The following is a 26088-nucleotide window of genomic DNA, read 5'->3' as shown; positions in this document are numbered from 1 at the left end:
AAGCAAAAGAAGGGGTGTTGGGGCCAAAACCTTCCGTACAGCCCCACCAACCCCAGCCCCCAGGGCACAGTCTGCACCCACCAGGGTTTGCCTGTTTTGACTGAACCAACCTGTGGATTTAGTCCAACAAATGGATTTGCCTGATTTCAAGGCTGAATTTCTGCTTGACCACAAGCATCGGGCAGCGCCGGGTCACTTACAAACAAATTGGCGTTGGAGGGACTGAGCTGAGGAATGGACTGGTTGGTGGCTGGTTACTAGAGGTGACCGTGGTCGAGGCAACCCATTTCACGGAGTCCACGGCTGTGTGACTGCCCTGACCACACATGACTGTTCCAGCCACGTGTGACTGAGTGTTGACGGTGACAACTCTTAAGCAAAACAATGTGTGTTCAAAGTGACTGCTATTCCCTGGAACTAGCTATTGAGTGATGGTTTGGCAACTGCCTGGATTTTCATTTGAATTAACCATTATTCAGCCACTAGGAAGTACTGAATTGGTCAGTGTGGGCAGCCAGTTACTGGATCGGATTGAATTATCTGACATCTTCTTATTGAAGTTATAACCTATTCTAAATTGGCTGGGTTGGCTGACTCGATCATTATGTAAGCAAGCTATTTGAAGACATTGAACATATGGATTTGGCGGGGGAAGGGACTCATTGATGATTACTTCAGGAAATTGCTGTGTGAACTGACAGCTACTTACAAAATCAGCGCAACGGACTGTTGTTGTTTGAGCAAATTATTTTACTGAACTGACAAGTTTTTTAATTTGTCAGCCACTTGGTTATGCTGGCCAAGCTGAAAGTTATTGAACCAAACTCAACGAATTGAGAATGACCAATTGTTTAAATAAACACCAAAGCTGATCAAAATAAGCTACGTGTTGTTAGAGCGAATCTTCGAGAGACCCAAGGCGTCCGTTAGCCTAAAGGGTTCACCCAGCGGTGAGCGTCTCCCAGGCCCCATGGGAAAAGCAGGCCAGCGAAGGGTACACAAGCGGATTGTCCTGAAGTCGGCTGGGTGGCTCTCCTGGGCCAGGCCACCTGGGCTGCCAAAGCGAAGAAGAAGTGCTTTGCGAGGCAGCCCCGCCCCTCCCGGCACCGGGTCGGGGGGCTGGCGCCATCAGACCTCGGAGTATGGGGGAGGCGCTGGGTCCCCCTCCGGCGTCTTGGATGGCAGAGACACAGCTTCCTCGTAGGACGGCAGGACCACCTGGGAGGGACAGAGACGAGGGCTGAGGACTGGCCAGAAGGAACCACCCCTCTGACAGAAGGATGCCATGGCTGGCACACCTTGTGTACCTACTGGGTGCCGGGCATGGCGTGCACCGCACAGGTGCAGTTTCTGCTCCTGTCGTGAACAGGCTTGTCTCTGCATCAAGCCCCCTCTGCGTGTCTGACAACAACACACATTTTCCCTGAGAAAACATTTTCCATCCATCTGCTTCCAGAAGAATCGCTCCCATCCCTCAGATGGACAGGGTAGACAGATGATCTGGAAGGGGCCCCTCAGAGTAGAATTTCATCCCCCTGGCTAGCTATAGTCGTTGGTTTGGGCATAGGCTGGTGACCCAACTGGGTCCAATTGAACCTGCTTCGGGGACTTCCTTTCTGCTGGGGCTGCTGAAAGGGTGGGATGTCAGCCCTTGGGATTGCAGCAGCGACTTTGTCACCATGAGGAAAGGGCTGCCTCAAATGGAGCCCCCACTGAGGAAAGGAGGTTCAAACGATGGAAAGGTTGACATTGAAATTGGGTCTCAAAAGAACTGGTGGCTCACAAAGAAGCTCACTACAGACTGATTCATATGCCTTTCAGCACAACGATTATTGCTTGTCTCATTTTTGATTCTGATAAGTATATTTCCAGTAGGACATGATCTCACTCATCTAGGGGAAATGGTGAACAACATAGACTGATGAACAAGAACAGACCCAGAGATAAGGAGCCATGGGTCAGACTGTTGGACCTCAAAGGAGGGTGGAGATAAAAGGGAGAGATCAACCAAAGGATTATGTGCACACATATGAGCCTAACCAGTGGTCAAGGACAATAGGGGGGTGGGGGCATGAGTGGGGAGGATGGTGGATTGGAATGGGGATTAAGGACAAATATGTGATACCTTAACCTTTTAAATTAAAGGAATTAATTTTAAAAATAAAAATAAATTAAATTAAATTAAATAGCCCAAAACAAAAAAAAACAACGGAAAGGATGAGGTCGCATCTGGATGTCGGGACTCAGCCAGGCATATACTGGACTTTCCAGTTCTGTGAACCAATACAGTTTTCTTTTTTAAGCCGGATTATGTTGGCTTCCTGCCACTTGCAACAAAAAAGCCATGTCGAATACAATGCCCGTCTCACAGATGAGGACAGCGAGCCACAAGCCATTTAAACCAGCTGCCCTTTTACCATCCCTTCTCCCAACAGCTATTGTAAGGGCACCTTTCCCAGCTAGCCTGAACCAGCGGACAGTGTAAGACTTGGTCAATGTCACCTTCTCCGGGAAGCTTCCCTGACACCCTGATGAGACCAGCCCCCTCCTCTGCTCGCATTTCCCCTGCACAGCCCCCTGTAACCAGATCTCTGTGTCTGGGTTCGCTCTGGACTGTACCCTCCTCTAGAACGGGGTGGCATCTTCGTTTTTCTTATAACCCCAGGGCTGTATACGAGGCCAAGGAAGAGTGAGAGGCAGGGAGTCCTGGGTGCATGCCTGCACGAAAGAACCCTAAATTATCAGAGATCTTTGGAGTTTGTCTGGTCCAGCCCTCCTCTTACAAGTGGAGAAACTGAGGCACGGCCAGGGAGAGAGACCTCCCCAAATAACATAGTGAGGGGCAGACCCAATGCTCCCCGAAACCCCCCAGGCTCACCTTTGGCAGCATCTTGGAGCTGCTCTTGTCCTCGGCTGAGTTCATGCACTTGATGAGCCGGTAGCATCTCCACACGCACTTGAACATGTAGACCTGGAAAAGGCCCCGGTCAGGCTGAGCGAGGCTGACCCTCCTCGCTGCCCCCCCAGCCCTGGGAAGACCCAGCTCACCCCAGGAAGGCAGCATTCTGCTGCTGCTGCTCAGACCCCTCTTCTGGTTGAAGGGGGGCCTCACCTGCAAGTCCTAAGTGCTCCAGGCATCCCCCTGGTTACTACCCCACAGACTCAGCACAGGAAGGGCTTTTGGAAGCTGCTGAGCCACCCTCAAGCCCCTGCCAATAGTCTTGCAGACCCCACTGTTCACCCCGGGGGCCTGGGAGCTCACTTTTCACCCCTAGGGCCTCCATCCTCCTGTTTGTCACCATCTCTCTAGGGACTGGGACCTGGACTGGACTCTGTCCTCTGGGTCTGACCACTCCAGAGAAGAATAAGACAACTCTGCAGACTGAAAGGTCCCAGGTTCGATTCCGGTCAAGGGCATGTATATTGGTTGCGGGCACATCCCCGGTAGGGGTGTACAAGAGGCAGCTGGTTGATGTTTCTCTCTCATCAACGTTTCTAGCTCTCTAGCTCTCTCCCTTCCTCTCTGTAAAAAATCAATAAAATATATTTAAAAAAAAAAAAAAAAAAAAGAATAAGACATCTTCCATCCTCCTGCCTCCAAACAGTCCCCCCCTTCCTCACCGCCCCTCCCAGAGCCACAGGGCGGGCGCTGCTCACCTTCAGGATGAGGACGGCGATGAAGGCGACAGAGAAGATGATCATCATCTTGACGAACTGGTTATAAGCCATCTCCTTCTGGCTGGGCAGGTAATTCTGCAACAGATGTGGGGGCCATGTCAGTGCCTCTGGCTACACGTGGAAGAACGACATACCTGCTCGCCATACACGCGGGAACACGCATGGCACAGCCACTACCCTGGCTGATCCTGCAGGGGCCCTGGAAGGCAGGTGACGGGGGAGCAAACCAAGAGAAGCAGCCGCAGCCCCTGCTGGCCCGATGGCCCTCACCTGACGGGGCCCCCACCCCTGCAGGCGGTGGCATGCCCTCCTTGGAGCAGGCTTGGCTGATAGAACCACCGGATCCTGAACACTTGGGAGGGCCCTCCCCCAGGGGCAGCTCACAGCAGAGCTAACGGGGGCCAGGTCTCTGCTCACAGCAGGATAGCCTCGTCTACAGCGAGCGTGTCAAGCCCGCGGTCCACGAGTATTTTCGCGGCCCAGCCAATATAACGGCATGTAAGAAATGTTTTAATAAAAATTCCATAGCTTAATTTTTACAACTTCCTGTTATACATAATTATTAATAACAAACTACAACATTCGCTAGTGACTGATTGCTGTAATCGTGCTGCATTCATGTCCCTTCCTCTCCGATCAGGAGCACCATTTCTCTCCATTAACACTAGGGTGAATATTTTAGCAGCCGATGGCCATGTCGTTAGTCTTGTACTGACTTGTTTGGTGCACGCACCAGGAAATATTTCGCTTTTGGAGAACAAGAAAAATAGGTTCAGTTGCGTTACGCTTATTAATTTGTGCCATTATTCAGTGTTTGGTAAGTTAATGTCTAAGAAAAAAAACATTAATTTTTATTAAAATGTTCTATTGTTTTGCCCTAGCTGGTTTGGCTCAGTGGATAAAGCATTGGCCTGTGGACTGAGGGTCCCAGGTTCAATTCCGGTCAAGGGCATATGCCTGGGTTGCGGGCTTGATCCCCCAGTAGGGGGTGTGCAGGAGGTAGCCGATCAATGATTCTCTCTCATCATGGATGTTTCTATCTCTCTCTCCCTCTCCTTTCCTTTCTGAAATCAATAAAAAAAAATATTTTTTAAATGTTCTATTGTTTTATGTTAACGATGACTCATTTGTTTCAGTCCTTTGTGTTCAGATGTTTCCATCGAAATAAACCTACGTTTCTTTGGAAATTGAAGCCTTGGTTTTTTTTGCGGCCCACACAAACTTACACCTTGCTCATCTGACCCCGTTAGCCTTTGAGTTGACATGCCTCTCTGGCATGTGCACATGTGTGCACACATTTATTGACACGCCCCCTTCAAAACCCGGAGCTCACTTCCCTCCCCCGAGTGTGGGCTGGACTTGGGGCTTCAGGTCTCTTGGATAACAGAGGAGGCGGAGGTGAGGGTGACCTCGGAGACAGCAGTTTTCTCCTGGCTCCGCCCCTCAGACACTCACGGGGGAGAGGGAGCCAGAGCCGTGCCATGAGGATGCTCAAGCTCCTTATCCAAGGTACACAGGCTGCGGGATGGAGGCAGAGGGCTGACAGACCCATGGGTAAGCCAGCTTTGGGGGGGTCCTTCAGACCTAGCCAAGCCCTCATCGTCCGCAGCCCCACCCCATCTCGGCTGGGACCTTGTGAGAGAGAGACTCTGAATCTGAACCACCCAGCTAAGCCGCTCCCAGAGTCCTGATCTCCAGCCTCTGTGTGAGACGAGTGCTGTTGCTTTAAGTCCCTGTTTGGGGAGAATTGGTCAGGCCATAATAAAAAGATAGTGTAAGCTCTGTGGTGCAGTTCACAAGGCAGGGCTCCCTCTAGGGTGGGGCAGGGCTACTCCTAAAGCCCCGTGCCTGCCTGGCTGCTTCCCTGTGTCTCACCTGCCTCCCTCCCTGTTTCTAGATTCTTCCTGAGCGCTGCCCCTCCGTAAACCACTCATAAAAGAATCCTCCTCCCAAGCTCCCCTCCGGCCCAGCCTAAGCACAGAGGCACAGAGAGGGGAAGCAGCGTGCTCAAGGCCACACAGCCGGCGACCCGAGTGGGCCCCGGGCCCAGACTCACCATGTGGTTCATGGAGTTGAAGTTGAGATAGGTGGGCACTTCCATGTAGGAGCTGCAGAGGGTCAGGATGCTCAGGCAGAAGTCCAGCAGCTGCAGGGTTAACACCGGGACCTTGGAGGGGTGCTGAGGGGGACAGAGACAAGGAGGAAGACAGACCACAGTTAGCCCCCAACCAGTGTTGTGGGGAAAATGTGGAAAGCAGCTCTGGGGAGCCACGTCAGCGAGTGGCGCAAGCCAGCAAGGGCATCTCACGTGTGTGTTCAGCATGGCTTTAACCGTCTTCCTCTCTCTTTATTTTTTTTTAATAAATCTTTATTGTTTAGATTATTACAAATGTTTCTCCTCTCCCCACCTCCCCCCATAGCTCCCTTCCACCTGGTCCCCACTTCACCCTCTGCCCTTACCTCCCCCCACTGTCCTCATCCATAGGTGTATGATTTTTGTCCAGTCTCTTCCCGTACCCCCCACACAGACATCCCTTTCCCCCTGAGAATTATCAGTCCCCTCCCATTCTATGCCCCTGGTTCTATTATATTCACCAGTTTATTCTGTTCCTCCAATTTTTAATTCACTTGACTTTTAGATTCACTTGTCGATAGATATGTGTTTGTTGTTCATAATTTTTGTCTTTACTTTTTTCTTATTTTTCCTCTTTTTAAAGAACACAGTTTAGCATTTCATATAATCCTGGCTTGGTGGTGATGTACTCTTTTAGCTTTTTCTGATCTGTGAAGCTTTTTATCTGCCCTTCAATTCTGAATGATAGCTTTGCTGCCTCGTCCCTCCTCAGTTACAAGGAGGGACGAGGCAGAACGGGCTGAAGGGGGGCCCACGCCCTTCCCCTGGGTGTGGGCTCACGCTGTGGGCGTGTGCTGAGTGCTCCCCGTGTGTGAGCACCTCTGCACCCCGTCCTCAGCCAGTGCTGCCAGGGCGCAGTGAGCAGCTGGGACTCCCAGGGCCATTTCCCAGAACAAGGAACTCTGGAACACTTTACCCAGGGACTTGCTGAAGGTCACCAGCTAGGAAGGGACTCCGGGGGCTCCCTGGCTCTGCCTCAGCCCTTCCCCCCACACCCCCAGGCTGGGTGGGCGGAGGTGGGGGCTGGGTACTCACAGCCCGGCTCCGGGAAGCAAACTTGAGATAGGCAGGCAGCTCCACGCAGGAGCCCAGCAAGGTGAACAGGCACAGCAGGAAGTCCATGATTTGCAGGGACATGAAGGGCAGCAGGTACTTCTCCCGGTTCTGAAAGGCAGGCCCGGCGCGGTCAGGGCGTCTCTGGCACACGTCCCCGTGCCCCCACTCACGGCAGCTCCCTCCCAGCCCACTCTCCCATCCCACGTGACTCCACATGCCCTCACCTGGGTGACGCTATGAGGATGGGGACAAGGCAAGACCCTGGCCCTGAATGCAAGGAGCCCTGGCATCCGGGAGACACAGAACGGTCCCCATCTACAGAGGGAAGAGCTCCAGGGCCTGGAGGAGCAAGTTCAACTCAATTCCCTTTCAGGAACTCCACCAGGATGGGCCATTTTACAGACGAGAAGGGATCAGAGAGGACTTCCTGGAGGTGGAGGCACCGGGTAGACGTGGAAGGGTGGGAAGGGGGAGGGTAGTGGAGGCAGAGGAGCCAGCAGTGAGCTCCCTCTCCTTCAACCGAAAGCAGTGACCTCTGTGGGGCTGGACCTCCTCGGAAGCCACAGGTGGGACCAGATCACAGAAAGGGTGGTTTTTGGTTTCTCAGGTGGTTGCCTAAAACCACTCAGGACGTGGCCCAAACGGCCCAGGCCAGTCTCAGAGCCTCCGGGGACGGCCCGGGTCCTTTTGATCGCTGGGCCCTTTGTGTTTCTGCCTAAGCACCGGGGCGCTGCCCTGAACAAGGGGGAGCCCATTCCTGGGGCACAGGGCTGGGAGCTGGCACTAGCCAGGGGGCGAGGGTGACATTGCATGCAAGGTGGAAGCATTCCAACCTGGCACCTCACCCGGGGCTCCCTGTCCCGGCCCTGAGGGCGCCAGGCCGCTGTCTGCCTGGGAAGGCCCTGCTTCCGGTCCTGGCTTCCGCCTCCCGGGAGCCGAGGGGCAGGTGGTTCCTCTTTGCAGGAGGCTGAGCCACAGCCCCGCGGTCTCCTATGCTCACCGACAAAACTGAGCTGTCTGCGTCTACACTGGCCTCTGCCTTGGCTCCTCTCCGGGTTACACAGCGAGCAGGCTGCATCCTCCCTTCTCCTCACTCCTCCAAACCGCTCTTCTTCCACCCAAACGCCCTGCCTCCATTTGCATTATAAAAAAATGTGGGTCACCAGGGATGATGTCTAGGGTATAGGTGGGGACTCCCAAATACCCACCGTCTCAGCAGCCAGTTCTGCCCACCCAGTGGGTGTGACTAGGATAAGGGGACCAGACATCCCGCTTTTGGAGGGACAGTCCCGATTTTTAACAATTTGTCCTGCGTCCCACGGGGTTTTAAAAATATTACAATACTATTTTTGCATTCTATGAAAATTTTTGTTGCTCCATCCAGACCAAATTTTTAATCAAAAATCCCCCGGGCCCTCCCCCTCCCCCCCGTCAATGGTGTCCCGCTTTACCAATGTTAAAATCTGGTCACCTTAGACTAGGAGGGGGTAGGAGGGCAGCTGGGGCTCCCCAAGTCTTGTCCCTCCCCCCCCTCCATGCCTCTTCCCCCTCAGGGCTCTCACCTTGACCACACCGACCAGCAGGCTCAGGCTGATGACAAAGAGCATGGTGATGAGCAGGAAGCTGGAGATCAGGTCAGCTGAAAGGCAAGGAGAGCAGTGAGGGATCAGAGGTGCCCGGGGAACCCCGCCGGGGTTCCAAGGGCCACACTTTGGGAACCACTGGTGTGGGAGCCCAGGGAAGAAGGAAGCCCAGGCCCTCTCCTCAGTAGTTCTCAGTCTAAGAGGCTACAGCGATGCAATCATAGCATTTCGGGTGGCACGGGGTATGTATGACACGGGGTCTCGGCTGAGGCGGGGAGGGCAGGCTGGGGTCTGCTGTCACCAGGGTGAGGACTGGGAAGGCCTCTGGGGGGGCAGCCTGTGAGCTGGGCCACAAGGCGCTCAGGCAGGGGCCAGAGACAAGGTGCGGTCAGAGCAGCGGGAGCTCGGGCAGCCAGGACAGCCTGGAGGAAGTGGAGAGGGAGCTTCAAGGACCCGTGTGGCCAGCAGGTCGGCAGGGGCTGCGTCTCACAATTTTATTCTGGCTCAATGGGCAGCCTTGGCGGTGTGGGCAGGGGGCTCCTCCTGTCCCCTTTCTAAGCTGGTTATGTTTGCAAAGCGCCCTCCCGTCCGCTCCCACACCTGGGCCAGGCGGATGGCATAGGCCCATCGGCAGAGGAAAGATCTGCAGCTCAAAGAGGGGAAGTGGCAGAGCCTCAAACCTCAGCCAGTCTGCCCTCGCCAGGGCCCCTCCCCTCTCCGTCCCGGCTCCCCTTTGGTCCCCGGGACCTACCGATCCTGAGGTAGCCCAGCTGGGAGACTTTGCAGGAGGCTTTGCCGTGGGCCACCTCCACGGCGTGCTCGATGAACAGCAGGACACTCATGATCTGGGGGCAGAACGGAGCATGCGTCAGCGGGGTCGGCACCACTCCCCCCCCTCCCCAGCCCTCTCCCTCCTCGGAGGCCAGCGGGACCTGGGAGGAGGGTGCTGGAGGAGATGGGAGGGCAGGTCAGTAGAACATCCTGATTAAAGTTCGGCCTGAGCAAGCTCATGATCCGGGTTCTTCCTCTTCCCAGCTGAGTGGCTTGGGCAAATTAGTGGCCTCCCTGGGCCTCAGTTTCCCCCTCCGGAAAAGGAGGGTACCGGAGCAGCCACCTTAGGAGGATTTTAGGAGGAGTCAATGAGAACATCCTCCAGAGCCCTCAGACCCGTGTTCCCATTACAGGGGTCACGAGGACTGCTGGAGGGCAGCCTTGGAGAGAAGGTGGGGGTTGAGCCTGGGTCTTTTCTAACCGCAGGCGCTGGTCATCAGGGGACCTTAGCCACGGCGTCTGAGCAGGAGAGAGCTTTAAGTTCACGGAGTCGTCAGCACAGGCCTGGGAGCATCTGACCCATGAGTCCCTGGGGTGCCCTCCACAACCCGTCCCTCCTGGCCCACCTGCCAGGTGAGGACAATGACAATGCCTGCCTCCCAGGCTGCAGTGGGACGGAATTCACTCACAGTGCTGGTGGGTCTAAGCACTCAGTCTGTTTTCTATCATCATTACGGTTATCCCCATTGGACTACAGGCTTCTGTGTCTCTCCTGTTTACTGCTCTGGCTGTTTTATTTGGTGAATAAATGGGTAGATGACTGGATGGATGGATGGATGGATGGGGAGAGAGAGGGAGGGAGGGAGAGAGGAATGGAGGGAGAGAGGGAGGGAGGGATAGAGGGAGGGAGGGAGGAAAGGAGGGATGGATGGATGGATGGATGGATGGATGGATGGATGGAGAGAGGGAGGTAAGGATGGAGAGAGGGAGGGAAGGATGGAGGGATGGAGGGATGGATGAATGGCTGGATGGATGGAGGGATGGAGAGAGGGAGGAAAGGATGGAGGGATGGATAGATGGAGGGATGGATGGAGGAAAGCAAGGAGGGATGGAGGGATGGACTAATGAACCCCATCCCCTCAGGGGACCCCAGCATTGAATAATGGAGAAGGGGCACATCTGATGGGCGTGAGTATTGAGGTGGCCCAAGCCACTGACGAAGTCCAGCCCAGCCACAGCCCTCAGTCTGAAAGGCCTCGGGGGGCACCTGTCCATGCCCTCCACCTTCCCCTGCAGGCATCCTGGTCACACAGCCTCTATCCACATGCTTCCAGCCACGGGGACTCGGAATACTCCATCTGTGTCCTCGAGGAGGCCTCTGCCCTTCCTCCATCACACACCCAGTTCTCTGGGCGCCCTCCGCCCACACTGAGAACCAGACTGTCTCCCCCCTCGCAGCGGGTGTCCGACCTCTATTAGCACGGCTTATGTTTTTGTTTTTTAAGTTAGCCTTTTATTTTTTTATTTTTAAATATTTTATTGAGGAAGGGAGAGAGATAAAGAGCTAGAAACGTCCATGAGAGAGAAACATCGACCAGCTCCCTCTTGCATACCCCCTACTGGGGATGTACCCACAACCCAGGTACATGCCCTTGACCGGAATCGAACCCGGGACCTTTCAGTCTGCAGACCGACGCTCTACCACTGAGCCAAACCGGTTTCGGCGATACGGCTTATGTTTAGATGGGCCTCTAGGCAGCCCTGCCCTGGCAGCTCATGCTCAGCTGACAGGCAGCCCGACCCCGCCATCTGTTTCCCCCGGCAGACCGTGCAGTTATTTTAGCTCTGACGCAGGTCTCGGCGGGTCTTCCTGCCACGTTACATCCTGTTCGGCGGGGCAGAAAGGGGCAACACAGAGCAGGAACGCAGGGCCAGACTCCAGAGGGAGGCAGGGGTGGGTGTGAATCCGGGTCGCTGTGTGACCTTGGGCAAGTCACTCCACCTCTGTGTTCTCACCGGCATGTGGCAATCCCCGGATCCAGAAGGAAAATATCGGGTTGTGTTTGCGAAGAACAGCCTGGGGCCTGGCAATACGGGGCTCACCAGCATCACCAGCTTGGGACTCATTTCTGAGGGATGCCTATGAGCCAAAGATAAGGTGACCAGACGTCCCGCTTTTGGCAGGACAGTCCGGATTTTCAACGATCTGTCCCGCGTCCCGCGGCGTTTTAAAAAGTCCCGATTTTGGGTGGGACAGTCCCAATTTTTAACAATTTATCCCGCATCCTGCAGCTTTTTTAAAAAGCCCCGATTTTTGGCCAAAAATCGGGACTTTTTTAAAATGCAGCGGGACGCGGGACAAATTGTTAAAAAACTGGACATCTGGTCACCTTAGCCAAAGAGGGCTGTTCGGGCAGTCCCAGGGGCAAGTGCCAGGGGCTGGCCGTGAGCTTGCTCTCGCTGCCCCCTCCGCCTGGGTCACCAAATAGGCTTTGTTTCACCAGGAAAGTGAGAGCAGCCCAGACCGGAAGGCAGACGCGGCGGGGCCTGCAGCTGCCACCCATAGAAACTGCCTGAGGGAGAAACGCTGCTTCCTCAAGCCCTCTCCCCCCAGTTTCACCTTCAGTGAAAGAAAGAAAGAGAAAGGGAGGCGGACCACAGCTCTGTCTAGGACTGAACTAGGGACAGGGCCCTGCAGGGTGAGGTGCCTGGGAGTGTGCCAGCAGGGCCCAGAGGAGTCACAGCTGGGCTCAGAGAGACCCCTAACTTCTCCAAAGAGACTCCCGTCCCCCCTCCAGGTGTCTCTGTGGACAGTTACCTTTTTGAAATCTAGAGAATCCAGGCTCGTCCGCGATCTGGGACGAAGCTCAGAGTCAGAGGATCTCAACCTCCAGTTTTGGGGAAGAGCCTTTGTCCCCTTCTTGTATAAGCTCCCTGTTTGTTTTATGGGCTCAGAGAGGCTCGGTGGCTTGCCCAGGGACACACAGCAAGCTGGGGACAGATGGAACTGAAGTCCAAGTCTCCCGGTGCTGCCCTGGTGCCTTCCCACCAGGCCTCAGTCCTGCCATTGGCACCCCATCACGCCTCCTGCAGGAAGGGGAGGGACATTTGTGCAACCTGACTCCACTGTGGGCCCGGTGTGCCACCCACACCATCCCAATGAGCCTCCCCACCCCATTTCAAAGATGGGGACAGTGAGGCTCAGCGAGGTCCCAGGCTCCCCAGTCTGCAGTCTGTAGGGCCAGGATTCAAACTGAGGCTGGAGAGTGTGATTCTCACCCTCTCTCCCTGTCCTCCCAGCATCCCCCAGCCTCCTGGCTGAGGCCTGCTCCCCGCCCCCTCTTGCACATCAGCGCCCCCGTGGAGTCAGAGAGGGACGCCCTGTCCTCTTCCCTCTGGAGTCCCCTGTCCCGCCCGCAGCTTACGTAAGACGCAGCAGCGAGCACCAGAGTGGGGCGCCCTGTAGCCCCCCATCTTCACCCGTTTCACCTCCTCGGCACTCCTGTACGGGGAGGAGGTGATTCCGTCCCCTCTAACCAGATGGAAACCCTGAGGCTCCGAAGGGCAGGAGCCAGCCCCAGGTCACAGCCCCAGGCAGCCTCAGGGCCTGACTCAGACCTCCTCGGACCCCTAACCTCCCACAAAGACACAGGTCCCCAATCCAGGAGAAAGAGGAGACTAGATGGGATGGCGAGGAATCGACATTTAGGGAGCAGCCACAGCGTGCTCAGATCGGTACTCCCAGGTCTGCACCACAAACTGCCAAACGCTACCAGAACGGCAGCGTGTTCCCTGTGTTACCGATGAGGAAGCGGAGGCTCAGAGGAGAGAAATCACATGCTCTGGGGCAGGCGGCCCAGCTGGGATTTGAACCCTGGTACCTGTGTGCCCAGGACCCAGGGCTCTACCCAGGGCCAAGTGGCTGCTCCGGGGCTCAGCCCCAGGTCACACCAAGCCTCTGCCCATCCTTGCCCAGCCCCAGAGACTCAGGGTTCAGGACATAGCAGCTAGAGCACTACAGGGGGGGAGGGGAGCTCCCTCACAGCCTCACTGCTGTCCTAGCCTAGACAGGTCCTGGCTCCTCCCTGGCCTGTGTTCCCCTCCTCCTTTCCCCCCACCCCTGTCAACCAGCAGAGTCACCCCGTTTGCACCCAGGCCACTGGGATGATTGACCACAAGAGAGTCAGGGCAGTGGAACTTCTGCAAATTGTGGCATATCTCACCCAGGCTCCAGCCCCGAGCTGCACCCCGCTCATCCGACCGCCCTCGCTGCTCCACCCAAGTCTGGAACCAAGACATTTGCCGTTTTGGAAAAGTACCTGGCTTACCTCCAGCATCTGCTGGGCGAGGCCCAGAAAACCCAGGAGCCCCGATTTCCCAGGCCATCCGCTCCGCTCACCTCCCTCCAGGCCTGCTACCCTCACCCGGCTTCCACCTGGACATAGTGCTGCCCTCTCCCTGAGCGCCGAGGGCTATGACCCACACCCTCCTGGGACAGGGCTTCTCTCCTGCAGAGCCCAGGTAGACAGCACTCACACACTCACTGTCCCTTCGTTACAGCGTCTTCCCTCTCCCTGGTCCTTAACTCTGCACGGGGAAACCATGCGGTGAAGAGCAGGGTGCTAGAGTCAGGTGGTCCTGGGCCTAAGCTGAGCTCTAGCCTCTTAAGTGAACTATTAACCTCTCTCAGCCTCAGTCTCCTCATCTGGGAAATGGGTGTACTAACCGGCCCTGCCTTGTAAGGTCATTCTCCGATCGAATGGCAGGCGGCCCGGAGTCAGACAGACAGACAGACAGACAGCACGCCCTGAACCAGCACTGCGGGGCAGTGTTCACGAACCTTGTGGGTGTTCCTTCTTCCCCTTCCAGTAAATACTCTCTGAGCCCAGACCACGCCCAGGCCCTGGGTAAGCCAAGACCCTGGCGACGAGCAGGTGTCACAGTCCCCGGGGGACTGCTAAGTGACCAGTGTGTTCAGAGCCATGACCAGGAGCACACAGGCGTGAGGGTCCCTGAGGAAGCAGCGATCCCCGCCGTCCGGAGGCCTCAGGGGGGGATGTCAACAACGAGAAAAGCCTGAGATGCTTCTGCCGGACAAAGAGCGGTTTTCCGACGGGAAGAGAGAAACGCGCTCCCGGAGGAGGGAATACCATGTGCAGAGGCCTGGCGCCTGGCAGTGCAGGTCCGGGGAGGCGGGCGGAACGCCTCTTCCCTGAGGGGGTACCGGTGGGGGAAGGCGCTCGGAGAGGAGGAGTAAGCAGCCCACGGTCGGTCGCAGGGAAGTCTGCTGTGGAGCCAGGACCGGCCTCCCTCCTCCCGGGGCCACTTTAGGGCTCAGGCTGCGAGACTGAGTCAGTCCTGGCCTTGCCAGCCGCCCTCCCTGCCACCCCCGCTCTCCATTCCTCTTTTTAGCCCTTCTCTCTGCTTCCCCCTGGTTTCTGTTCCCACCCCCACCCCCATCCTGCTCCTTCTTTCTCAATCGCCAGCACCACTTCCCCAAGCTGAGCCGCGGGCAAGCGGCCGGCGGGCGCTCTTGTTTGTCCTCCTGGTGGCTCTGAGAGGCCACGGAGAGCTTCAGCTGACAAACAGGGGCAGCGGCCTGTGGGAGGAGAGGGAAATCGGGCTGCGGGGGGACGGGGCCCTCCTGAGCATGGCCTTGGCCGTGGGACGTGATGCCACAGCTGAGTGTAATGGAAGAAGTCTGGCGGGGAGCCGAAACCGGTTTGGCTCAGTGGTAGAGCGTCGGTCTGCAGACTGAAAGGTCCTAGGTTCGATTCCCGCCAAGGGCATGTGCATTGGTTGCGAGGGGTGTGCAGGAGGTAGCTGGTCGATGTTTCTCTCTCATCGACGTTTCTAGCTCTCTATCCCTCTCTCCTCCTCTCGGTAAAAAAATTAATAAAAATATTTATTTATTTTTTTTTAAAAAAAAAAAAAAAAGGAAGTCTGGCAGGGAGAGGCGGCCGTGGGGACCGGGCTGGGAGGTGGGGGGACGGCTTGCGTGCCTCAGGGTCTGGTGTGGCGGGAACAGCTACGATCATGTGAGCGGTGATTACAGAGGCGGCAGTGGGTGTGGCCACGCTGGTAGCGATTAAAGTGATGCTGGTGAGTGGCGGTTAACTGCAGCGATCACTCACACGGCCTTGCTGCTGCTGCTGCTGCTGCTGGAGGGGATGGTGACATCAGGATACGGGGGTGGTGATGAAGATGATGGGGATACTGGACCCCTTCGTGTGGGGTTCAAATGCCACTTCCCTCCCCAGAAGGTGGGCCCACTCTCTTGGCCTCCTGGCAGTGCAGGACCCAGCCTTTCAGAAGCAGCCAGACACCCACTCTGAGATTTCAGGGGCTCCTCTTGACAGATCAGCCCTCCGTGGGCCCCCGCCATGTCCCCGAGGTGCGAGGGCACAAATCCGTCCGTGACCTTCTCTGCTGCCTCCTGATAGGCCTGTGAGGTCGATGGCCCCCCACTTCCCCACGAAGAGAGTGGGGCCTGTGTGTGACTTCTCAGAGGCCAAGCTGGAGTCCCCCACAGATAACGCAGGCTGCAAACAAGGCCCCCGGGCCACACCCTTTCCTGTCCTCAGTCTGACCCTCCGCCTGGAGGCCTGGGGCTGCAGGGCCCCAGCACACCTTGGCCACCACCATCATCCCTGCTGTCAGCCTCAGCCTGGAGCTCTATCTTCCCTACCTCCCAGGCTCACCCTGCTTTCCCCGTGCACTCCACCCCCTCCCCCCAAGTTTTCTGGAAGGAGAAGAGAACCAGACGCACCCGCGGCAAGAGGAAGCTCCCCGCCCCCAGCCCGCACTTCCTGCCGCAGCTAATCAGGGGGCACCGGTGGGGGCCGGTCCCCTGCAGCATTATCTCCGCAACCACATCCCCAGCGGCCCAGATACCATCGCAACTCCCCCTCCCAGAGCCTCAGAGCCGAGGCTCAGCTGCAGCCAGCCCGGCCGCCCCACCTGCCCAGAGCCCGCTCCTCTCCGGGGCTGCCGCCTCCTGTCCTCCCATCTCTGTCCCTGTCCACTCCGCCTGCCGCTCTCCTCCCCTGGGCCCAGCCGCCGCGTCTGCAGAACATAGGCCTGCCCCCAAAGTTAGAGATTCAGAGGACGGACTGGCCCGCAAAAGCACTCGTGTGTAGGAATCAAGCCCCAGGTCCCCGTGCAGTGGCCTTGCTATTGGTAACTGCCCTAAGCTGGCAACGGCCCATATCCCCCACCCCACTCCCCCCCCCCAAAAACAGGACAGGCAAATGCACTTTCTATGTTCATGACACACAATACTTGACGGGCGAGGGCAGAGGGATGAGCACACAGCAACATGGGGGAAGCTCGCAGACACACTGCTGAGAAAAGGAGCTGCACGTGTGTGTGACCTCACCCCCCGGTGGCCGAGAGCCTCGCATGTTGGGGGCAGTCAGTGGGGCAGGGGAGTGGCGGCGGGGGGAGGGATTGGGGGGCTCCGGGTGCTGGTCCTATCCTATTTCCTTATCTGGGTAGAGGTGGCTGTTGCTGGGTCTGGTGTGGTGGTAACAGCTAGGATCATGTGAGTGGCGATTGCACGGGTGTGCTCGCTCTGCTGAAGTTCGTCCAGATGTGTGGTGGTGATAGGCCAGTTACACATCCATAAAAGGTCTACAAAGGTGAAATAAAATAGAGGCCCTGGGGCTGACCCCTCCTCTGGGTCAGACCCTGGAGCTGACCCCTCCTCAGCCGCGAGCAGCCCTGGGAGGGGGTGGGTGCAGGGAGCTCCGGCTTCTGAGAGGTGGTAAGTCTTGACGATTCTCCCAAAGGGCATGGGAAGGTGCTGCAGGCAGAGGGCACGGCAGGCAGGAGGAAAAGCAAACGCGGATGAGGTGCATTGAGGAAACGGCAAGAAGTTTCCCTCGGGGAGCTGTGACTGGGGGTGACCCATGTGCCTGGCACACAGTAGGCCAGGAAATGGTAGCTGCCGTGTGGCTGGGCTGGGGGAAGGATGTGGGAGACGCTGGGGGGCACAGGGTTTTCCGAAGGCGTGACTCTGGGGCTGGCGGGGACAGGAGAGAAGCACTTGGGCAAAGGCCGGCTGGCCGCCGTGTGGTCGCCCCGCATGCTGTGCACACCCGCAGCCTGGATCAGGGACGGGAGCACGGGACCGGGAGCGGCCCGCTCTGCCCCGGGGCCTCCTGGGAACGCCCGTGCGGGGCCCGTGGCAGTCCAGCGAGGCATCTGGCCTCTGGCCTCTGGCCTTCCGGACCTGCCCCGATGAAAGAAGGCAAAATGGCAAGAAACGGGCATGGAGGATCAAGTTCCTGCCCCAGCCAAAACCTGTTGGCTCAGTGGATAGAGTGTCGGCCTGCGGACTGAAAGGTCCCAGGTTCGATTCCGGTCAAGAGCATGTATCTTGGTTGCGGGCACATCCCCAGTTGGGGGTGTGCAGGAAGCAGCTGATTGATGATTCTCTCTCATTGATGTTTCTAACTCTCTATCCCTCTCTCCTCCTCTCTGTAAAAAAAATCAATAAAATATATAAAATAAAAAAAATTAAAAAATAAAAAGTTCCTGCCCTAATGACTTCCAGGGGCTTCCACATGCAGGGAGGTGGGGGCAGGGGAGGGGGGAGGATGGAGACTACATTATCAAATCTTCTATGGGCCGCCACTCAGGGGCCTGACCTAAGCCCTAGTCCTCCTCCTCTTCAGGTTCTAGGGAAGTGGCCCGCACCCCACAATCTATCCCCCTGAACCATGACTTCCCTATTCCCGTTCAGAGCAAACACACCCGCCCACACACACTCACACACACACACACACACACACCATGATGATAAGCTTTGCTCTTACAGCTGAGCATTAGGGGAGGACAGGTCTTCTGAACGCAGACTCCCACCTCCCCTCCCCCCCTCGCTTCGTCCTGGGAGGCAGATTCTGCTAACAGGACTGTCTGCCCCATTTTGCAGGGAAATGGAGACATGTCTTCCCACGCGGGCTCCGTGCTAATAAGAGCCAGGCTCCCCGAACAAGAGGTGCGAACTCCCAGCTGTAAACGGAGTGAGCCACGGGGATGTGGAGGCGGCACCGGGAATGCACCATCAGCATCACTCCGCTCGGTGACAGCGCTGGGACGAGACACATCGCGGTGGCCGCATGGTGAGGCACAGCCGCCAAGGATCACTGTGCCCAATGCCTGAAGCCCACTAGCGTGCATGTCAGCTGCCCTTCAATCAAGATTGCTTAAAAGAAAAAGGCAGATTGGGACGAGGCTCCCCATCGGATATTACAGCCGATGGTCCCCCCACCCCTGACCCCTCTCCCACCACAGTCTGGAGCACAGAAGAGCCGCCGCTCTGAGCCTCCGTTTCCTCCTCTGTCAAGCAGGGGCTCTGGCGGCAGCTGCCATTCGTGGGGCGCTCACTAGGTGCCAGGTGTGAGGCCACCTGCTCTTTTTGGCGTCTCCGAGCAGCTCTGCAGGTCATGGTCACTGACCCCCATTTGACAGGGGAGGACACTGAGGCTGGAAGGGACACCCTGGCCCCGCCCGGGCCGAGGATGGAAGGGCAGGGAGCCAGCAGGCCCGCTCTGCACAGCTCCTTGCTCAGCTGCACGCCTCATTGGGCGTTCTGTACCCGCTTCCCCTCCGTCAATGCAGGGTCCCCTGGGAGACCCACACAGGCCTCACTGTGACCTCAGAGCCGAGTCCTAGTTCCAGACCGCTGCCCCAGCTGCAAATGACAGCCTCGCTTCCTGGGAGCTCGGGGACAGGGTGGTGACCGAGAACCCTAGGACCCCCCCAGGCCCTGCCCTCCCGCCACAGGCCGGTCTGAGCAGGCCCAGCCCCTGCATCGGGAGGACCCTCTCCCAGGCCGGTGTCTCCCCCCGCGAGGCCCTCTGACAGCGGTGAGTCCCTCCCCCCAAGGCGACCCCAACGACTGGACCACCACCACCGGCCATTCCCAGAGCCTCCTCCTGCCCTTCCTTTGGGCCTGAGACCCAGGCCGCTGGGGAGAGGATGAGGCCCAGGCTGGGGTCGGGCAGCCCAGCTCACCTCACACAGGTGACTGACCTGGTGCAGCACCAAGAGCCTCTTTGCCCACAGAGGGCCCCGCGCGCCTCTCCCCTTGGCCTCATGGGTCCAGCCACCTCGTGGGCCCCCAACGTTTTATAAGCTGGACCCGTGCTCAGCAAACAGCGGCTCTTGAGCTACATGCGGCTCTTTGGCTCCTTGAGTGTGGCTCTTCCACAAAAGACCACGGCCTGGGCAAGTCTATTTTGAAGAAGTGGCGTTAGAAGAAGCTTAAGTTTAAAAAATTCAGCTCTCCAAAGAAATTCTAATCATCGTATCGTTGCTATTTGGCTCTGTTGACTAATGAGTTTGCCGACCACTGAGCTAGACGGTGGGATGCACAGGCCTGAGGTGAGGAGCACAACTCATTCCCTCTGCCATGGTGCTGGGGAGAGGCAGACACCCCACCCTACCCCTTCCCCCCCTCACCCCACCCCCGTCACCCCACCCCTGCAGGAAGGGCCCACAGAGCCAGGCCTCTCGCCCCACACGGGAGCATCGGCCGTGAAGGCTTCTCTGGCCCACACGGGGGCACTGGGCGTGAAGGTAAAGAACCTAACAGATTCTCATCTGGGGCTTTCACCGTCCGACCGTTGGGGCCTATTTTAAGGCCCCAAGCAGCTGAGATTTGAAAAGGGGCGCGGCCTCTGTGGTCTGCTCTGGCGAACAACGCTGGGCCCTTGCCTGCCAGCTCCCGCCGCCCACTCCACTGGGGCCACATCGGCTCAATACCTGGAAACGGTTACCCTGGAGACAGGGACTACTAGCCCCATTGAATGGGTGAGGAAACCGAGGCCCAGCCAGCAAAGAGGCCTGCCTGCTCAAGGTCACATGGAGTGTAAATGATGCAGACAAGTCTGTGATCTCTCCTATCTCAAAGTGGAACAGAAAGAGGAGCCCCTGAAATTCAAAGAAGAAGAAAATCTGGGGAGGCTTCCTGGAGGCGGAAGCAAAAAGAAGAAATGAAGGGCATCCAGACACCTAACCACCCCTGGCCCGTGAGCCAGGAAAATAATTCATTTGTTCTCTGCCGGGCTTATTCCGCACCCCTGGGTGCCAAGGCCTTGCTCACACCCCCTCCGCCCCGGGTGACCCCTCCTGAACCTGTCTTCTCCTCTGTAAAATGTGAGGATTGGGCCAGGCAGAGATCCACCGTTTTGCTCTGAAGCCTGAAAGAAGCGAGGGACTTGGTCCAGTCCCACTGCCGGTCACCTCTCCCGCGTTCCCCACCCGCTCCTCACAGCCCTCCTTCCTCCAGCCCAGCCAGATAATGTCTCAGCATCACATGGTCTCCCCACCGCCAAGCCTTTGCTCATGCTGTCCCCTCGCCTGGCACTCCCTTTCCTCCCCAACATACCCAAGGGAAGTCCTGCTCAGAGTTAGCTCTCGGGCCTCCTCCAAGAAGCCTTTCTTGGAGCCCCTCCCTCCACCAGAGGCTGGGTAAAGACCCCTCCTCGGCACCCCATCACCTGCGCTGTCACCCATCAAAGTCACAGTCACAGCGTTTCCGGGACGGACTCGAACCCCTGGAGGGCAGAGGCTAGGAAGGAGCCAGGCCTGGGCCCTGGTCCGGGGCCGAGAGTGAGAAATGAAGACATGTATCTGTACTCACTAGAGACTCTTGACATAACAGAGGCCGCTTTGCTTTATTTTTTTTTCCAATTGAAAAAGCAGTACACACTCGAGCGACCAAATAAACAAAGTAGCATTGGATTAGAAGCCAAAGTATAAAATAAATATGCCGGAGGCCGGGCTGATAAAAACATAAATCAGCCCCTTATTTATGTAATAAATGAGGAGAACTAACAAATGTCCCATGAGGAATTTAAAATAATTTATGTAGCCCTAACCGGTTTGGCTCAGTGGACAGAGCGTCGGACTGTGTACTGAAAGGTCCCGGGTTCGATTCCGGTCAAGGGTGTGTACCTTGGTTGCGGGTATATCCGCAGTAGGAGGTGTGCAAGAGGCAGCTGACTGATGCTTCTCTCTCATCAATGCTTCTAACTCTCTCTCCCTCTCCCTTCCTCCCTGTAAAAAATCAATAAAATATATATTTTTTTAAAATAAAATAATTTATGTAGCGACGCTGCCCTCAAGAAGGGAGCACACCTCCCCCTTCCTTACGTGTGGGCTGTGCACAGTGACTTCCTTCCCACGAGAGCAGGGTGGGGGAGGGGGCGGTACAGTCTCTTCACGGTGGAAAAGGCTGTTGACAGCACTCAGCCGGGGGATCAAGGTCAACAGTGATGTGATGTGATGATGAGCTGAGAACAGCTTTGCCTCTGCCGTCTTCCTCTCAAAAGCACGTCCCTCCAGTCCAGCCACGCGGAAGCTGTCAGGCAAGCCCCTCTGAGGGATATCCGACACAGTGCCTCCCCGGTACCCTCACCACGGTCAAGGCCATCGCCAACGAGGAAAACCTGAGAAACCCCTCAGCCGAGAGGAACCGAAGGCCTCAAGGTGACAGGGGAGCCTGGAGGAGCTCCCGGGACAGGAAAGGGGCATCACTGGGGACAGTGGAGGGATCGGAACGAAGGACAGACTTCAGTTAATAACAGGGGACGGCACCAGCTCAGCAACTGTGACCACTGTGCCTTCTCAATGTGAGATGTTGGCGACGAGGGAAGCCTGGTGTGGAGTAGACACAAACTCTGTGCTCTGTTCAACACTGCTCTGCAAACCCAAACCATCCCAAATCAAGAGGTCCTTTTTAAAAGCAGTCGTGCCCACGGTACCAGATGGAGGACAGAGAAAAGCAGAGAACAACCTGAGCTCACAATCCTATCATCCAGAGACGACTAGGGCCAGGGCCTTCCCTCTTCACAGTATCCTGCTGCTCCAGGGTTGGAATCACAGCAGGTGTGAGCGCTCCCCGAGGCAATGCACTTCCAATGGAATTCAAGGTCAGGCAGGGAAATATCTCTGGGCGGAAGGATCTTCTAGGGCTCCCCCCGCCCCCCTACCACTGACTTAGGGCACACATAGGATTGCCAGACAAGCCAGGACCCACGTGGCCACTGTAAGAAAGTCCTCTCCTTCCCCTACCTGCGCAAGTCTGGGTTAGAAATCACCTGTGACCCAGCGAATCTTCTACCCAAGCCCAGCAAAACCCTGCGGAAGGGCCTCCAGCCATCGGACACCAGAGGGTCCCTCCAGGAATAACGCTCCCTGTGACTCCATAGCGTGTAATGCGACCCGAGGCACCAAGGGCTCGATTTAATCCTCCCCAGAGGCCGGAGTCCACGAATAGCTCTCAATACGCCAGCGCGGTCACCCTCGGCTGGCTCCAGATGAAGGCGAACTCGGTGGTTGACACATCTGGGCGGTGACTTCTCCTTTTCCATCCAGATGTTCAAGGCCCTGACAGCACATCTGCCACCGGCTGCTGGGCCATAGGAGAAGCCCCAGTCCCCGTCACAGAGGGGGCAGGAGGAGGACCCCTCCCCTCCTCCCTACTCCCCTCCCCCCCTCCCCACCGGAATCAACTAAGGACGGCAGCCCAGAGATAGCTGCTCGAGCCTGACAGACAGTTTCCAGGCTTCTACTCACACCTCCCACTCCAGAGCATCCCATGGCTCCCGTGTCTCTCCACGGAGAGGACGTCGGCAAAGTGTGGAAATGTTTTTGGTTAACAGCCGGGCGGTGCTATCGGCACCCTGTGGGCCGTGGCCATGGATTCCGCCAAACATCTCACAACAGACAGCTCAGGCCCCACAACCACGGGTTCGTTCTCCAGCCCCAAACATCAGCAGAGAAAGTCCCGGCTCTTTCCCTTGTCACTCCCGGCCCCTCCCGCCTCCTGCTCGCCAGCCGGAAGCTTCGAGGCGGGTCTGGGTAGTGTCTCCTGCACAAGCCTCTGTCCTTCGCTCTCCACGCCTCGGCACACCCCTTCTGCCCCACCCACACCCCCCACCACGGGACTCTATGCCTCTGCCCAGGACACCACCTCCAAGCGGTCTTCCTTGATCGTTTGCCCTCAGATGGTCATGCTCTGAGGGCAGATATTAATGTCAGGAGTGTCCTGCATGGACACTGTGCACAGGTGAGGACCTCAGGGGAAACCTTCAGATCACAGGGGCCAGAGGGCAGCCTCCCGCCCAGGCGGCCGGCAGGTGGCTTCGGCTCGGCCTGCACAGGGGTTTGTTGTTGTTTTTTACCTCGAAGCAGTCACCAACTGGAAACATCAGAAGATAAGACATCAAAGCCCGTGTTCCCTGCTTCTCTAAACACCAGGAGAGCCCTCATGCCTTCATGGCAACAATCGGCGGAAACAGAGAGCAGCTGCCAGAGTGGCCCCCCGCAGGTCCGGCTGCCCCCCACGCTCACTCCCATGACCGCCTGGTCCCCCGCCCCACCCCCAGGTGCTGGAGTTTGAGACCTCAGAGCCGGTCCACACCCCCTACACCCCCTTCCTTTTACAAAGGGAGGCTGAGGCCCAGGAGCGAGGCTTGTCCAAATAGGACGGCTGGCTAGTGGCAGAGTGGGGAGGGGGAGGGGGGGAGGTAAGGGTCCGAGGGGCCTCCTCTGCGGACCCACCCTGATCTGCCGAGAACGTTGGTAACCTCCGAGCTGAAGGGGCCACAGGACTTGGTGTGGGGACAGCCACGCCGCCAGCCTCAGCATCACCTTGCATTGGCAGAGGCCAGGCAGGGCGACCTCAGAGCGCCGCCCCAAGCCAGCCTCTGGGGGCTGCGGGGTGACTGCAGGTGACCCATACCCTGCTCGCTAAGAGGCTCGGCCTGCGTCAGGCACTGCCCTGGGGGTAACACTTGTGCCCCTCACAAGCGGCCCCCCAGAGGCTGCTGTGTGGCCCTTCCTTGGAGCAGGAAGCTGACATTCCGCGGGGTTAAGCAAGTAGCCAGGGCTGCACAGCTAGGGAGTGGGGAGGTGGGGGCAGGGCAGGACTTGCACCCAGGGCGCCGGATCCAGAGGCCGAGTGCCCTGAAGAGCATCCTCACCCCTCACGGGCTGGGCTCCCGCACCCGCCCGGCCAGCCGGCCTCCACAGGAAGCGGAGGCAGCCGGCCTGAGCTCAGCGCAGCCCCCACTGCCTGCGGGCTGGGCTGGTTTTGAGGAAGCCCTTCCAGGCTCCTGGGAGAACTGCTCCCCACAGGCCATGACTCACCCTGGGGGAAGGCGCCTAGGCCCGGGGGAGGGGGGGGGCGGGCACGGCTTGGAGTTACAGGGAGGAGGAGGAGGAGCGCCAAACCTCAGCCTCTAAGATGGGGGACCACTGGCCCAGAGGGCTATGACTCCCCCAGAGTCAAGGCTCCACACCAGGCAGGTGCACACCAGCCCTCAAAGTGGAACCGCTGGGCCTGCTCCCCACTTGGGATGACACACACACACCCCCCCTTAAGAGACGGAGCCAGGCAGGCCCCCTATCCATTAGCACAAAGCCTCAAGGCTTCCTGAGGAGAAGGCAGTGAACTCGAGGACTCCTTCCTTCCTCCATGAGGAGACAGAGAGAGATTCCGGGGGGGGGGGGGGGGGGGACAGGGGGGGACGCCATGCCTGTGCCTGGCCCACCTCCTGGCAGCAGTCCCAGCCCCCGCTTCTCCCAAGAGTCCTGGCTCCCAGATCACTTTCCCTTCTGGGGTTCTGTTGGCATCCGGTTGACCTTGGGGCTGCTCTCTTGTCCCATTTTACAGAGGGACAAACTGAGCTTCTGAAAGAGCGTGAGCTACGTTGTCTTGCTACAAGGACCCCTCCTTCCACCATTGTTCGGCTCAGGCGGCTGCTACAGGGTCCCCTCCCCTACCGCCAGGGGACAGGGAGGGAGGTGACACCCAAGCAGGAGCCCACAGAAAGGTGGGGAGTAGCGGCCATCCGGTAGCTGCCCAGCTGGAGGGCTGAGGAGACCAGGGGTCCCCCCTCTCAGTCACACACACTCCCCCGGGCCCCGGGCCCACCCGCACTCACCACATGGTAGATGGCCAGGGCGGTGGTGGCGATGCGGACGTTGAAGCAGCAGCAGGTCTGGCGGACAGCCGTGCCGGGGGCCATGGTGCCGCTGTCCCCTCCTCGGAGGCTCTGAGGGGGAAGAAGCCCGGCTCCCGGAGCAGGACAGAAAAGGGGAAGCTGCCACTGCCCTCCTCACTTCCTTCCTGCCCCTCAGACAGGCAGGGGCAAGGCCGTCACAATGGGGCGGGGCCGCTGGGGGGGCCCCCGCCCGCCTGGGAGGCGGCTGGCCCCTGCCCCTCCCGAAGGGGGCTTCCCTGGAAGGGCAGGCCCTGCACCGTCAGCATCTGCCTGCCTTGTGTGAGCGTCTTCACCCGTCCCCCCCGCAGGCTGGATGCTCACCTCCACCTTAGAAGCAGGCATTGTCACCAAGCCCACTTCCAGAGAGAGAAACAGAGGCCCAAAGACATCAAGGCATTCACCTAAAATCACACAGCAGTCCGTGCTGGTGGCAGAATCCACAGCCAGGGCTGGAAGACTGGGAAAACAACTATTATCTACTCATTCCTGCCCGCTCTAAGCATGGGCCCGGATTAACCCTTTCACCCTCACCTCGACCCTTTGAAGGAGGTACTCTTTTTTTATATATATATATATATATATATATATATATATATATATATATAATTGATTTTTTTTTTATATAGAGGAAGAGAGAGGGATAGAGAGCTAGAAACATCGATGAGAGAGAAACATCCATCAGCTGCCTCTGGCACACCCCCTACTGGGGATGTGCCCGCCACCAAGGTACATGCCCCTGACCGGAATCGAACCTGGGACCCTTCAGTCCGCAGGCCGACGCTCTATCCACTGAGCCAAACTGGTTTAGGCAGGAGGTATTCTTATTGTCCCTGTTTTACAGATGAAG

General features: G+C 57.6%; 1 protein-coding gene across 1 annotated transcript; it reads right to left on the bottom strand.

Annotated features, from left to right (window-relative positions):
* Positions 1 to 732: 732 nt before the first annotated feature.
* LAPTM5 (lysosomal protein transmembrane 5) lies at positions 733 to 25362 on the bottom strand. The gene is made up of 8 exons (XM_036446520.2): positions 25182 to 25362; positions 9203 to 9296; positions 8431 to 8507; positions 6848 to 6976; positions 5735 to 5857; positions 3658 to 3753; positions 2879 to 2971; positions 733 to 1218 (listed from the first exon to the last, which is right to left on the bottom strand). The coding sequence occupies exons 1-8, from the start codon at positions 25263 to 25265 to the stop codon at positions 1129 to 1131; spliced, it is 786 nt and encodes a 261-aa protein (XP_036302413.1). The 5' UTR covers positions 25266 to 25362; the 3' UTR covers positions 733 to 1128.
* Positions 25363 to 26088: the final 726 nt, after the last annotated feature.

The sequence above is a fragment of the Pipistrellus kuhlii genome, unplaced genomic scaffold, assembly GCF_014108245.1.
Source record: "Pipistrellus kuhlii isolate mPipKuh1 unplaced genomic scaffold, mPipKuh1.p scaffold_m20_p_2, whole genome shotgun sequence".
Lineage (NCBI taxonomy): Eukaryota > Metazoa > Chordata > Mammalia > Chiroptera > Vespertilionidae > Pipistrellus > Pipistrellus kuhlii.
This window is presented reverse-complemented; position numbering and strand designations above follow the sequence as displayed.

Coding starts and splice junctions, on each gene's coding strand:
- LAPTM5 (XM_036446520.2), bottom strand. CDS start 25,265: ATGGCCCCCGGCACGGCTGTCCGCCAGACCTGCTGCTGCTTCAACGTC. Junction 5,858..6,847: donor TTGCTTCCCGGAGCCGGGCT/GTGAGTACCCAG, acceptor TGTCCCCCTCAG/CACCCCTCCAAGGTCCCGGT. Junction 2,972..3,657: donor TCGCCGTCCTCATCCTGAAG/GTGAGCAGCGCC, acceptor GGCCTTTTCCAG/GTCTACATGTTCAAGTGCGT.